At 62.4% G+C, this 12,391-nt stretch overlaps 2 protein-coding genes across 3 annotated transcripts; both read right to left on the bottom strand.

Annotated features, from left to right (window-relative positions):
* Positions 1–808: 808 nt before the first annotated feature.
* Positions 809–3,241, bottom strand: MIOX (myo-inositol oxygenase). 2 transcript variants are annotated; one of them, XM_070453597.1, is made up of 10 exons: positions 3,165–3,241; positions 2,637–2,717; positions 2,379–2,459; positions 2,141–2,303; positions 1,919–1,986; positions 1,681–1,790; positions 1,515–1,582; positions 1,374–1,423; positions 1,149–1,261; positions 809–1,070 (listed from the first exon to the last, which is right to left on the bottom strand). In XM_070453597.1, exons 1-10 carry the CDS (start codon positions 3,177–3,179, stop codon positions 962–964), a joined length of 858 nt encoding a protein of 285 aa, XP_070309698.1. In that variant the 5' UTR covers positions 3,180–3,241; the 3' UTR covers positions 809–961. The 2 variants fall into 2 exon arrangements, with proteins under 2 accessions (XP_070309698.1, XP_070309697.1); XM_070453596.1 differs by lacking the exon at positions 3,165–3,241 and having other exon boundaries at positions 2,637–2,747.
* Positions 3,242–3,553: 312 nt separating this feature from the next.
* ADM2 (adrenomedullin 2) lies at positions 3,554–7,660 on the bottom strand. The gene is made up of 2 exons (XM_020881987.2): positions 7,343–7,660; positions 3,554–6,600 (listed from the first exon to the last, which is right to left on the bottom strand). The coding sequence occupies exons 1-2, from the start codon at positions 7,450–7,452 to the stop codon at positions 6,282–6,284; spliced, it is 429 nt and encodes a 142-aa protein (XP_020737646.1). The 5' UTR covers positions 7,453–7,660; the 3' UTR covers positions 3,554–6,281.
* Between the last annotated feature and the right edge of the window lie 4,731 nt (positions 7,661–12,391).

Below are 12,391 nucleotides of genomic sequence, written 5' to 3'. Positions count from 1 at the left end.
ATCCTGTTACACCAGATGGCAAGACATCCCATCCCAGAGACCAATTTTGATTGTCCGGAGGACCCAGGAGCCCACCACAAAGCCCCTCCCCAGCCTTGTCTGAGCACCAGGAAGGATGACAACTCATGGAAGCACAAATCCGCTGAATGTGTGTGTCCTTGATACACAACAGACAACTTGATTGTGTTCGAAGGGTGCTTCGGAACCAGCTCTTACAAACTGATTAAACTAAGAGATCGGTGGGAGCACGCACTTCCCCTTCCTGCACAGACAGTGACCAAACAGGGTGGGGAGCTGGCTGGTCGCCGGGTGAGTCTCTCCCCCTCCGGTGGAGGGCGTTCTCAGACCCGAGACCACCATGCGGCCCGCTGACCGCGCTCAGGACAGCGGTGTTCTCCGAAAGCCCCCACCTCTGGAGCACTCTGGCCCCTAAGGCAAACTTGAATCTGATTCAGCCTCTGCGCTCAGTTATCAGTTAGCAAGAAATACTGAGGAAAACATGAAAAGATCCCAAGAGGGTGTAATCAGCAAAATCCTGACAGGAAGTCCCCAGACAAATGAGCAGCTTTCCGCAGCGCCGCCGCGTGAGGGGGCATACTTGGCCAGGGAGAGGGCTGCGTCTGGGGGTGTCCAGACCTCATGGGTCGTGTTCGTCGCAGTCAGTCTGAGTGTTTACCACGGTGTTTCCTGTCGTGTGTTCCAGCTAGCAGATGTTTTTGTTTGTTTTCTTTAGGGAGACTGAGCCCAGAGCAGGGGTCCCCCACCCCCAGACGGGTACCCCAGTGAGTGTCCCGCCACAAGACGCAGGTCAGAATCACAAGCCGTTTCGGGGTCTTTATTGCCAACCGGCAGGGAGTGCAGGTGGGCCCGTGCGGTCCCCCGGGCAGGGCTGCGGCGGCCGACGCTGTTCCTGACGGCGGCTGCGCCCGGGGCACCCGGCGGGTGAGGGGGTGGCGGGCCGTCACCAGCGCAGGGCGCCAGGACAGTACTTGTCAACGAGCGCCTGGTAGTAGGGCCGCAGCGCGGCTACGTCCGGCAGGCTGGAGCTCTTGGTGTAGAGGTCGAACTTGCTGCGGCACAGGGACGGCGGCCCGTGAAGCCCCCCGAGTCTCCCCGCCCCCCGGGCGCGCCCGCGGCCGCGGCCGTACCTGAACTCCTGCACCCAGGGCAGCATGGCCAGGTCCTGCTCGTTGCACAGCTGCCGGTAGTCGCCGAACTTGTGCCAGGGGTAGAAGGAGTGGAACCGGATGATGTAGAAGGCCTGCGGGCAGCCAGGCCTCAGGCTCCGGCCGGGGGCGGCCGGCGGGGCGGGGCGGGGCGGCCGGCGGGGCGGGGCGGGGCTTGACCTTGGCTCGGTCCCCACCCGCTCCTACCTCCGGTGGGAGGGCGAATTTGTTGAACTTCATCATCCGGTACATGTACTCTGTGGGAGAGGGCGGGTCACCACCTCTGGGCGGGCACCCAGAGGGGCAGCCCGAGTGGTCCCCGCCGTCCCCCCCACCGACCGGCCTCACCATCATGGCCCCAGGACATGAGGACGTTCTCGAGCCCACAGTGAGGCTGGTACATGCCAAGCTCCGTGCTGCAGAGGGGGACGGAAGGTGAGGAGCTCAGGAGCAGGACCCCCGGAAGGGGGAGGAGGGGGGAGGACCACGGCGAGGGAGGGCAAGGGAGCCACACCTGTACAGGGGGTCCTGGAGGTCAGGGTTGTCCTGGAAGGTGCAGTCACGGAAGACCACAGAGGCCTGGGGACGGCAGCCAACTGGGAAGGTGTCTCCTACCACTGCCCACTGGGGACGGACCGACGGGCAGCCGTGGGTGGGCATGACTGGCCTGCCCCCCAAGTGGGTGTCCAGAGCCTGGAGCGGAGGCTGCCCTGGGCCCTGTCCTGCTGACTGCCCTCCACCCCTCTCCTCACCTGGGGCTCCCCTGCCAGAGCCAGGACCTTCCCCAGGTCATGCAGGAGCCCGACGAGGTGGAACCAGTCTGGAGGAGAGGGAGGGACAGTGTAGGCTAGGAGGGTGCAGGGGCTGGGGCAGAGGCACAGTCCTGGGGCTGTGGGGGGATGCAGGGCCTACTGGGAGAGGGCCAGACCACTCCCCCCTTCCCCAGCACCCGTCAGAGCAAGTGGGGAGCACACCCTTGTCCGGATGGGCCTTCCGGATGCCCTCGGCTGTCTGGAAGGCATGGAAGGAGTTGGGGAAGTCCACGTCGGGGTCCGACTCGTCCACCAGTCCGTCTAGCATGTCCACAGCCTCCATGACAGTCATCCTCTTATAGGAGAAGCCCCCAAACTGGGCATGCTGGGCCAGAAGGGAAAGGTCAGTGTGGTCCCAGGGTCAGCCCTTGGGAGCTTGGGTTAGGAGTTGGCCACCTACCTTTCTCCTTACGAAGTCCACGGTCTGCCACGTGTGCATAAGCTTGTAGGTGGCGAAGACACGGTCCAGGAGCGGGCCGGACTGCAAGCCGGAAGGTCAGTCAGGCAGCTTGCCACCCCCTGCCCTTCACACCCAGGGGGCCACTGCCTGCCTCTCCCAGGCCTCAAGGTGTGGTCAGGGTGTCCCCAGGGTGGCCCCTGGAGCTGTGCAAGGGGACAGGGCAGGAGAGGCGGGGGCCGGAGGGGGAGCAGTCCTCACCGTGTAATTTCGGAAGCTGTCCTTGTCTCTGGCTGCTTCTGGCTCCATATCAGGCTGGGAAACCAGCGAAGGGTCTGGGTCCTGGTAGGGTGGGGGTGGTGGTGAATCCATTTCACCAGGATGCCAGCTCCATGAGGAAGGGAGGACACCCCATGGGGGCCGGGACTGTTGGATGTGGAGCGGCAGAGAGGCGGTGGGCGCCCCAGGGCACCGGCACGTGGCCTTGGTGAGCCTGAGTCAAGACTTCCAGCTCTGAGTCCTTATCTGCTGAGCGGATGCTGGGGATGTCTGCTCCAAGGGTGATGCTTGGCCACAGCCACACAGCACCCGCACCCAGAGTCTCCTTCTCAGGACGCGGGTCCGCAGGGAGCCCAGCGTTTGGGCCCGTGACCTTTGCCCCAGATAGACCACGGCCGGGAGGGAGCCCTTTGACCCCAAAGAGTGGGCCGGCAGAAACCCGCCGGGCATGGGCACAGGGCTGCCCCGCTTTCCCTGAGCACGCAGTCTGCGTGGGCCGGGGGTACTCACCGCAGCCACCTTCATCCTGAGAGGGGCAGAGCTCCACGGGCCCACGGGCCCGTATATATGCCCACAGATTACATAAGTGACCGGATACCACCCAGCCCCTTGGCCTTGGCCCTCGGTAATGAGTGACCATCCACCCTCCTGCTGGCCTCTGAGAGTTAATGTGTCAGCATAGCACTGCCCCCCCCCCCCCCCCCCCCCGCCCCCAGCCAACCTCCAAGTCCCTGCAGCAACTGACCTGCCCGGAAGGTTGAGGCGGCTGTGTCGCCAGACTCCCACCCCTGCCAGGAGCTTTAAACTCCTCCAGGATGCTGCCCCTCCCAGCTCCCTATCTTCCCCAGGCACCTGGGATTGGGGCAGGGTGGGGCTTATTTCAGAAAAATATTTTGACATTTTTTAAAGAATATCTGTTTATTTGGCCGAGCGGGGTCTCGACTGCAGGGCTCCGCAGTTGCAGTGCTAGGTGCTAGGTGTTAGTTGCTGGGTGCTCAATGGTGCGTGGGATCTTGGTTCTCCGTCAGGGTCCTTAACCATGGGAGTTCCAGGGAAGTGCCCTTTGACACTCGTTCAGAAGGGATGGAAGACTTTATTCTTGATTGCCAGATGGGAGAGATGTTCAGATGCTCCGCTAGAACACCGCAAGGTCTGCTGGAGTTTCACAGCCCGGGGGTGGGGTGGGGGACTGGGCAGGGGCCCGAGGGGAAATTCCCAGAGGAGAATCAGGGGTGGGGGCAGCCTTGCTAAACTTGACAGGATTCTGTCCAGGGTGGGATTCTTGCTAATACTGGGCGAGGCTCATGGCTGAGAGAGGCTCAGAGATCTCAGAGGGATCTTCTCAGGCCCTGGGGCTGAGGCTCCATCTCCAGGCAGGGCAGAGATGAACTCACGGCCCGGGTCACGCGAGAGCCAGGCTCAGCGGTGGACACACAGCAGGACCACACGGCCTGGAGCTGACAACGGTGTCATCGGAAAGAGGCTGAGGTCAGGGTGCAGTCTGGGCCAGGAGAGGGCAGTGGGCCAGGTGTTCTCCACGCGGCTCCTCCTGCCGTGCTGAGGGTCAGCTGGGGGTGCTTGGCCCCCGTTGACAACGGCAGAGTGCTCTCAGCCCTGCGAGCCGCTGCGCCTCCAGCACTCCGCGAGCCGGGCATCGCTCACTCTCTGTGCTCCTGAGGTCGGTTTCCTCTGCCTCCTCCCACGGACATGTCCGTCTCTGGGTTGGGGGGCTGATGTTTCATTCGCTGTTTCTACAAGTGCGCCGCAGATATTTGCTTCAAGGATGGAGAGGGGATGCCAGGGGGAGGCTGGACCCATCACCCCAAAGCAGGTTGGTGGCTTGGACCGAGGGAAGGAATAAAGTGCCGGCCAGCGGGTCTGGATGAGGGTGGGAGACGGGAGGAGGACCGAGAGGCTCTGGCCGGGAGCAGAGGGAGGGGGGTCGGTGGGGTCCCGGCGGGCATCCCCCAGGTCTCCAAGCAGGCTGTCAGACAGGCGGCCGGGACATGGCCTGGAGCTTGGAGGCCATGTGGACACCAGTGTGATGCTGTGACCGTGACAGGTGACCCAAGGAAAACGGCCCGAGGCTCAAGGAGCACCTGGGGGCCGGGAGGGGGGCGGGCACCGCAGCCCTGGGGGCCTCCTGGCAGGTCGTGTTGCCTCGTGGAGGGGCCGTGTGAGGCTGTGTTCCTGGAGGCGAAGATCCAGCACTGAACCGCGGGACTTTGCCCCAGGGCCAGGGCCGCAGGAGGTTTTGCCCAGCTGAGCTCCCGACTCCCTGACCCAGCCCTCCTGGGGCCTCCTCTTCTTCATCCTGGAGCCCCTCTAGCCCTCACGGCCTGCCCTCCCCACTGCTCTTCCGACACCCCTCAGTGACCACAGGCCTTTCCAGCCCCAGCGAGCGCCTATTCCAGCCTCCGCACGGCATCCAAGCTGCTGCGGCCACCCTCTCTCCATCCCCCAACCGGGCAGGGACCAGCCTGGGCTGACCTCCTGCGGTCAGGCGGGGGAGCCTGGAGCCAGAGGAGTGAGCACGAGGGTGGGAGAGCCCCACCCATGGGGTCCGCAGCTCAGGATCTGTGGGTGGGCACCGTGGTGCCTGCAGGCCCGGCCCTGCTGTCTGGCTGGGAGTTGGGGTAAAGGCGTTGCTCCCCTCATTCGGTGGCCGAAAGGGTGACACGGCAAACGTCAACAAATTAAGTGCTGCACGAAACGTCTGCTGAATAAGGGAACTCGAGCTTCTGAACCCCGTGAGACCTGGGTGCCAGGACGGGAGGCTCCCAGCGTGTAACTCCTCCCCCAGCCGCCACCCCGCCCACTGCAGACTCCACCTCTGGCTGACTTGTCCATTGATAACCAGGCCAGTCTCCTCCCCCAGCCTCCGCTTGTCCCCACACCTGGACCCACTGGGTCCCCGCGCTGGGCAGGGGAGGCTCAGGGAGCCCCTGTGGCCTGTGGAGCCCTGACCCTTGGTCAGCCACCCCTACACACCTTGAGCTAAGGTTCTGCCTTAATTGCGAGATTTGGGCTGGGAGAATTGCCACCCCCACCCCACTCCCACCCTGCCCTGGGGGGGTGGGAAGGGTGCTCTGCCTAGCTCCAGGACCCCTCCACCCTCTCCCCACCTGCCCTCAGGGGGTGCAGGCAGAGGTCTCTGTTGCTACCCTGGACCCAACTGGAGCAGCCCAGCCCTAACCCTACTACGTCAGGGCGAGTGGCCAACCCAGAATCCCTCTCTCCCACAGCCCAGAGGAGGCCCGGGGTGCTCAGGTCCCTGACGTCTGCCCCACGTCCTTGGGCAGACCCTCTCCTCTGCGCCCCGTTCTGGCATCTAATGTTGCCAACGGCCTCCCCTCAGCCCCGCCCCCCCCCCAAGTGTTACCCTCTCTCGGTGCAGAGCCCCTGGGCGATCAGACTCTGCTGGGCCCCCACGTGGGCCTCTATGTCCACAGCGATTGGAGGCTGGTTGCTGCAGAACGTGGCGGGGGATAGCGGGGCAGGGGTGTTCGCTGGTGCCTGCACTGCCCTTCTAGGGGCTTCTCTCTGCAGGCACTCTGGGTTGGGGGCTCAGCTGCCGCCCTGGGGCTGGGGTGCAGCATCCCAGCTGGGACAGGCCTGCCCCCCGACTCAGCCGTAGCTGTGGGGACTGCTGGGGTCCACGGGGGCCGAGGCCCGAGGGCCGGCCGAACTGACGAGCTGCCACAGGCGGTGGCTAAGGTTCTGCACCTGGCAGGTACCCAGCGCACAGCCCACACGCAGGAGCTGGGCTCTCGGCCTGCGGGGACCCAAGTGTCGGCGGAGGACATTGCGGAGAGGCTGACCCCTGGCAGGGACCAGGCTGACACTCTTCTTGGGCTGGAGGGCCTGGTGCAGCTTCCAGACAGCAGGAAGGGCTGCAGGGTGCTGAGGCTGTGAGCCACTGGCAGGCGTCCGGGCTGGGGGCTCCCTAAACAGGGAGATGGAGGAAGTAAACCCAGTGGTCCAGCCTTCCAGGGAAGCCCACAGCTTTCCAACAGCCTGGAGCATGGCCAGGGGAAACCCACAGCCCCCAAGCCACTGGCCAGTGGGCTAGGGGAAGCCCACCCCACCCCCCAGGCTGGAGCTCGGCCAGGGGAAGCCCACAGACCCCACGCCATGGCCCAGCAGGCCAGGGGAAGCCCACAGACCCCACGCCATGGTCCAGCAGGCCAGGGGAAGCCCACAGACCCCACGCCATGGCCCAGCAGGCCAGGGGAAGCCCACTGAGCTCAGGGCTGGGGTTCTGGCCCTCAGCCATCTCAGTAGCCCATTCAAGGGCTGGCAAGCGGCTGCCTGACCTCCCTGGGCTACTCTGCTCAGGACTCAGGTTTATGCCGTCTCAGCCCTTCCCTTGGGGTGGGGGACGGTGGGCAGGTATGGGAATGCCCTTAACCTCCCCTCCCACAGCTGACCTCTCCTTCTGAGGGGTCTGCTCTGCCAGTAGGGTAGTGGGCATGCCTTAGAAGGGCAAGCAAAGAAAAAGGAGCCTTCTGCCCTGCGGGGGGTGCCCAAGGCCTGGGGCTGGATTTAGCAGGTGAGCCTTAGCAGCAGAAGCGGGTTTCCCCCCCCAACCCGGGGTCCTGGGGCGTTGGCGGGGTGGGGCGGGATGGGGCCTTCCGGAGCATCTGGTTTCCTGCCCAGGCAGCCAGGGTGGTCTGAGACCTGCTCACCTGGGTTGCATGGGCGGCCGGCTCCCGGCCAGGCCGAGGGACAGCGCGCCTGGGAGCTGTAGGTAGAGGAGGCTGATGCAACCGAGGGTGACCGCCAGGAGCCCGGCCATGCGGGCGGGGCCGGAGGGGGCGGCGAGCCGGGCAGGTGTGGGGGGCAGCCCCAGGCCTGCAACGCTTCCGCGGGCGCCTCGGGTCAGTTGGCGAGGGTCTCCGCCAGGCAGCGGCCGGGCGAGTCTCTGGCAGGTGGTGTGGGCACCTCCTCCGTCACCTTGTGCCCAAAGTCCTGCTGGGGCCGGAGCCCCAGCACCTCCCGGACTAAATAGTCTCCCAGGGAGGCGGAGCCAGACGCGCTGGCGGGGCGGGGTCCCACCCTTCCCCACCCCTGCCCACCCCTCCCCACCTGGACCCCCACTAGGGCCGCTTCTGGGAACGGGGCGGCTGGCCGGGGACCCCGGGAGCCAGTCTCGCCTCCACCTCTTTCCGATGGGAGACCCTGTCCCAGGGCCTGCCCAGCTGTCCAGGGTGATGGAGAGGGTGCCGCGGGGTGTGGTCGTGGGGCTGGATCCCGCCCACCCGCCCTGGGGCTCGCCCCTAAATTTCTGAGCCAGTGAGAGGTAGAGGCCAGACCAGAGGAGATTTTGAGACCCCTCCCCAGTAGAGCGCCCAACAGCTCTATTCCTGAAAACTCTCCCACTCTCCCAGTGGGTTTCCCCCGGTGGCTCTGATGGTAAAGAATCAGCCTGCAATGTGGGAGACCTGGGTTCGGTCCCTGGGTTGGGAAGATCCCCTGGAGAAGGGGAAGGCTACCCACTGCAGTATTCTGGCCTGGAGAATTCCATGGACCATATAGTCCAGGGAGTCGGACACGACTGAGCGACTTTCACACATTTCCTCCCATTATTGAAATATTAAATGGTTTTTGTAAGAAATTTAAATAGGTAAGGACTCTTAATTGCCACCCACTGTGGATTCCTTTCCCAGGCCAGGATGGGTGCTGTTTTTTTTTACTTCCTTTTATGTGCATTTCTTTTGGGGGGGGGTGTCCTGTGTGTGTGCATTATATATGCACACATATCCATATGCGGGCAAAAACATCTGAAAGCTCCAATAGTGTGGCTACCTGATGGGAAGAGGCAACTCGCTGCAAAAGACCCTGATGCTGAGAAAGATTGAAGACAGGAGGAGAAGGGGACAACAGAGGATGAGATGTTTACACAGCACCACAGACTTGATGGACATGAATCTTTACAAACTCCTGGAGATAGTGGGTGACAGAGGAGCCTGACATGTTACAGTCCATGAGGTCACAAAAAGACACAACTTAGCAACTCAACAATAATGACAACAAACATAGAGACTGCCATTCTTTCTTATGACTGAGCCTACACCAACAAGTAGGTGTTCTGTGACTTCACTGATCTTTTACTGGGGGACAATTAGGTGATTTCCAGGCTTTCCAAGCACAAGTACCCTGCTTCATGAGCTCATGGATGTGTCCCCACAGGATATATTTGCAGGCATGGGAATTCTGGCTAAAGGTGAGCCCGTGTTTGTGTTGATGGGTGGAGCCAAACTGCTCTCCAGAAGGCTGATGTACTGTCAGCTGATAATGGACTTGGTGCCAAGGTTCCTCACCCCTTTGTCCATCTGAGAGGGGACAGTTATCCCATCACGCCTGCAGACCTTTTTGATCGCCTGTGCATCTCTGTGTTAGTGCTTCCTCTTCTGTCTTCCCATCCCAATCTTGCTCACTCTGTGAGGTCATCATAAGTGTCCTGGTCACTCTCCCTGCCTCCTTCGGCACAGGCCACGGGAGCTCAACAAACACTAGCCGGATGAATAAATTAACAAGTGGTGGCCATCTGCCATGTTAAACAGCTTGGTCTATGTCCTGAGGCAGGTAGGGAAGCATCAGCAGGTATTCTCGTTTCTATTTATTTTTTCCCGAAGGAGGGTGGGTGATGTGATTACATTTATGTTAGAAAAGTGGGATTCAGCAGGGACGTCGGTCTGGTGCTGGCAGGAAGGATGTGGTGGATGGGTGGATGGGTCAGAGACACAGAGTGGGGGTGGGGGGGCAGACGAGGGGAGAGTGGGGGAGGGGTTAGCTACCCTACCTGCTGGCAGGAATGTCTGGCTGGCCTCCAGTGTTCCAGGCCAGGGGCTGAAGAGAAGGCAGAACTGGAGCACCATCTGGGGAGTTTCGGAGCTGGCACGTCTGCGGGAGGCGGAAGCGTGGTGGGCATCACCCTCAGACCGTGCAGAGAGAGGACAGAACCTGGAGTGGGAGGGGGGCAGGCAGAGGCCCCCCACCCCCCTCAGTGTGCTGTACGCAGTGCTGCCAGGATCGTCCTTCCAAAACACAAGTGATCACATCCCTCACCCACCAACAAAGGAGAACTAGCGTGTTTCCTGGTGGGCCAGTGCTTAAGACTCCACGCTTTCAGTGCCAGGGTGTGAGTTTGATCCCTGGTTGGGGAACTAGGATCCCACAATCTGTGTGATGTGGCCCAAAATATTTTCTTAATTTCTTAAATTTACTTTACTTATTTTTTAAAAGCTTCTCTCAATTTACTTATTACTTTTGGTTGCTCCGGGTCTTTGTGGCCGCACACGGGCTTTCTCTGGTTGTGACAGCTGAGGCTCCTCTTCCCTGCGGAGCGCGGGCGCTTCCTCGTGGTGGTCTCTCTGGCTGTGGAGCGCGGGCTCTGGGCTCAGCGGCTTCATCACTGCAGCACTCGGGCTCGGTAGCTGTGGCGCATGGGCTTAGTTGCTCCTCTGCATGTGGAATCTTCACAGATCGGGAATCGAACCTCTGTCCCCCGCTGTAGCAGGTGGATTCTTCTCTATTGCACCACCACGGAAGTCCAAAATTTTTCTTTTTTTTAAATAAAGGAAAAAGAAATCAAAATTCCCAGTCTCTATGTTAAGTGGAGGAAAGCCGCAGCAGTGTCCGTCTGCATTCTTCCTCTCAGAACACTTGCTGCCACCAAAGGCCTGGGGTACTGTTGCCCCCACAGCCCCTGGGCAGGGCGTTCTCTGGCCTCAGAGCACAGCCTAGGAGCTTATTTCACCCCATGGCTCCGGACTGGGGCAGAGACCCCTGTGAGCCTACAGCCCCTGCGTGGCGCAGCTCCTGGCACTTGTGGTCTTTAACTGTCCGTGTGCTGCTCCCCCAGGGGAAATCCACAGGCTTCCCCCACTGGTGCTCAGTGCAGGGCACTTCTGGGGCTGACAGGCTGGCCACGCGAGCACTGCTTGGCCATGGAAACAAACAAGAAGCAGAGCAGGGAATTGCAGGAGGTGGGCGTGCTGGTGACGGTGGAGGAATGCTTTGGAGAGTTCAGCATGGGGCAGGAAAAGCCGGGGCGGCCTCTGGCTGCATAGACGCGTCTAGTGAGGTTTCTCTTGAGTGTCTTAGGTGGGAAAGACTGAGTTTGATCCTGATGGTGAGGATCCTACAGAGGGAAAGATGAGGCTGGGGCACCAACAGCAAACAGCCCGAGGTGGGTAGGGGGCAGGAGGAGCAGAACTTCTGTGTAACTGTGGCAGGGCGGGGGGAGGCCGGGGAGGGGAGGGCCAGACTTGGGGTGATGCAGGTCTGTTTTCTCTGTGAAGGAGGCCAGCGGGGTCATCTCTGAGACACTGGAGGGGGCACCAGAGGTTTGAGGAAATTGCAGAGCGAAGAGCGCTGGCCAGACATCAGCTGGCTTGGTGGTGGGGAGAGCAGCCACGCACAGCTGAGGCCGCGGCGTCGCTCTGGTGTCACTCCGCACCAGCTGGTGGCACGGGCCTGGAGGAGGCAGGTGGGCAGGACTGTGCATGGCTGGGCTTTGCCAGCTGGGTACAGTGAAAACAGTCGGGGAGGCGGGGGCGACGGTGTCGGCAGGGTGACAGGCATTGGAGCCATGCTAGGTGGGGGTGAAAGGACAGAAAGGGAGCCAAGGGGCCCAAGGACTGGAAAAGGCGAGCCTGCTGTAGACCGTCAGGAGGGGAGGAAGAACCTTGAGGGGGACAGGGGCAGGGTGCTAGCAAGAAACCTGAGCAGGGGTATCACGGTCCAGAAGTGACCCTAACCCTACCCTTGACCCTAAAGTGCGTCTGAGAGGGCTCAGGGAGTGGGCTCCTTCCAAACAGGGCATGAGGGTGGGGGAATACGGGGGGAAGGGTCCCCACCATCTCTGCAGGAGAGCCCGTCCTGGGCTCAGGCGCCAGGCCAGAGGGCTTGTCGGGGACACTGCCTGCCCATGCATGAGCTCAGTGGCGTGGCAGTGTGGTGGCCAGGACCTTTTGGGGTAGAAGTGAGAAAAACCAACTCCAGACGGCTGGGGCAGAAAGGAGGGGTCTCATCCCAGTACTCAACGGAAGCAGAAGAGGCTCTGACGGGGCCTGTGCCCGGGGCAGGGGCGGGGGGGCCCGGTGGTCCTCTCCTTCAGCCCTCTCTGGGTTGGGTTTTCGGGGCTCCCGCTTGCGAGGGGGGAGCAGGACCGTCAGTAGTCTGCTCCTTCACAGGTTCTTAAAGCGCGACACTCATCCAGAAAAGAGCTCCCCGTCCCAGCGTGTCAGCGGCAGCCCCGAGGCTCCCCGCACCGCGTGGCGCCTCTCCTAATGTCTGGCCCAGACTCTGAGTCCCTCCTGCCCACCCATGTGCTATGCGGGGCCCGAGGGTGGGCGGCACTGCCGGGACCCTCAGCGGATCAGCCTGCTCCCTGCTGTTCACCGCAGGGTGTGCGGCGCGCTGTTTTGAAGATACGTATGTTAAGCGTTTCGCCTCACTGAGACCGGGCTCTCGAGTGGGGCCAGAGAGGGCAGGCCTGAGTGGGCCCCCTCCCTTGCCAGCCTGGCGGCCCCGGGACGTCCCAGGGCCCCTCCCAGTCCCGGAGGCCCGTGCGCAGGGCCGCGCCTTCCAGTCTTCCTCCGGGCTGACAGCGCTGGCGGGGAGACCCTGGGAGCCGCGAGAACCCGAGACTGAGAGCTCCCTGGGCAGGGCCCGAGTCCCACCGCCCTGCGAGGGCGCCGCGGCCGCGGGGCACGCTCCCAACCCCAGCC

This window comes from Odocoileus virginianus, chromosome 23 (assembly GCF_023699985.2).
Source record: "Odocoileus virginianus isolate 20LAN1187 ecotype Illinois chromosome 23, Ovbor_1.2, whole genome shotgun sequence".
NCBI lineage: Eukaryota > Metazoa > Chordata > Mammalia > Artiodactyla > Cervidae > Odocoileus > Odocoileus virginianus.
This window is presented reverse-complemented; position numbering and strand designations above follow the sequence as displayed.

Bases quoted from the DNA above. Each gene is read 5' to 3' on its own strand.
- MIOX (XM_070453596.1), bottom strand. From the start codon at position 2,747: ATGGATTCACCACCACCCCCACCCTACCAGGACCCAGACCCTTCGCTG. The intron at 2,460-2,636 runs GTGAGGACTGCT...TCCGGCTTGCAG, and splicing joins ACAGCTTCCGAAATTACACG to TCCGGCCCGCTCCTGGACCG. The intron at 1,071-1,148 runs GTACGGCCGCGG...CCTGTGCCGCAG, and splicing joins CCCTGGGTGCAGGAGTTCAG to CAAGTTCGACCTCTACACCA.
- ADM2 (XM_020881987.2), bottom strand. From the start codon at position 7,452: ATGGCCGGGCTCCTGGCGGTCACCCTCGGTTGCATCAGCCTCCTCTAC. The intron at 6,601-7,342 runs GTGAGCAGGTCT...CTCCCTGTTTAG, and splicing joins CGGCCGCCCATGCAACCCAG to GGAGCCCCCAGCCCGGACGC.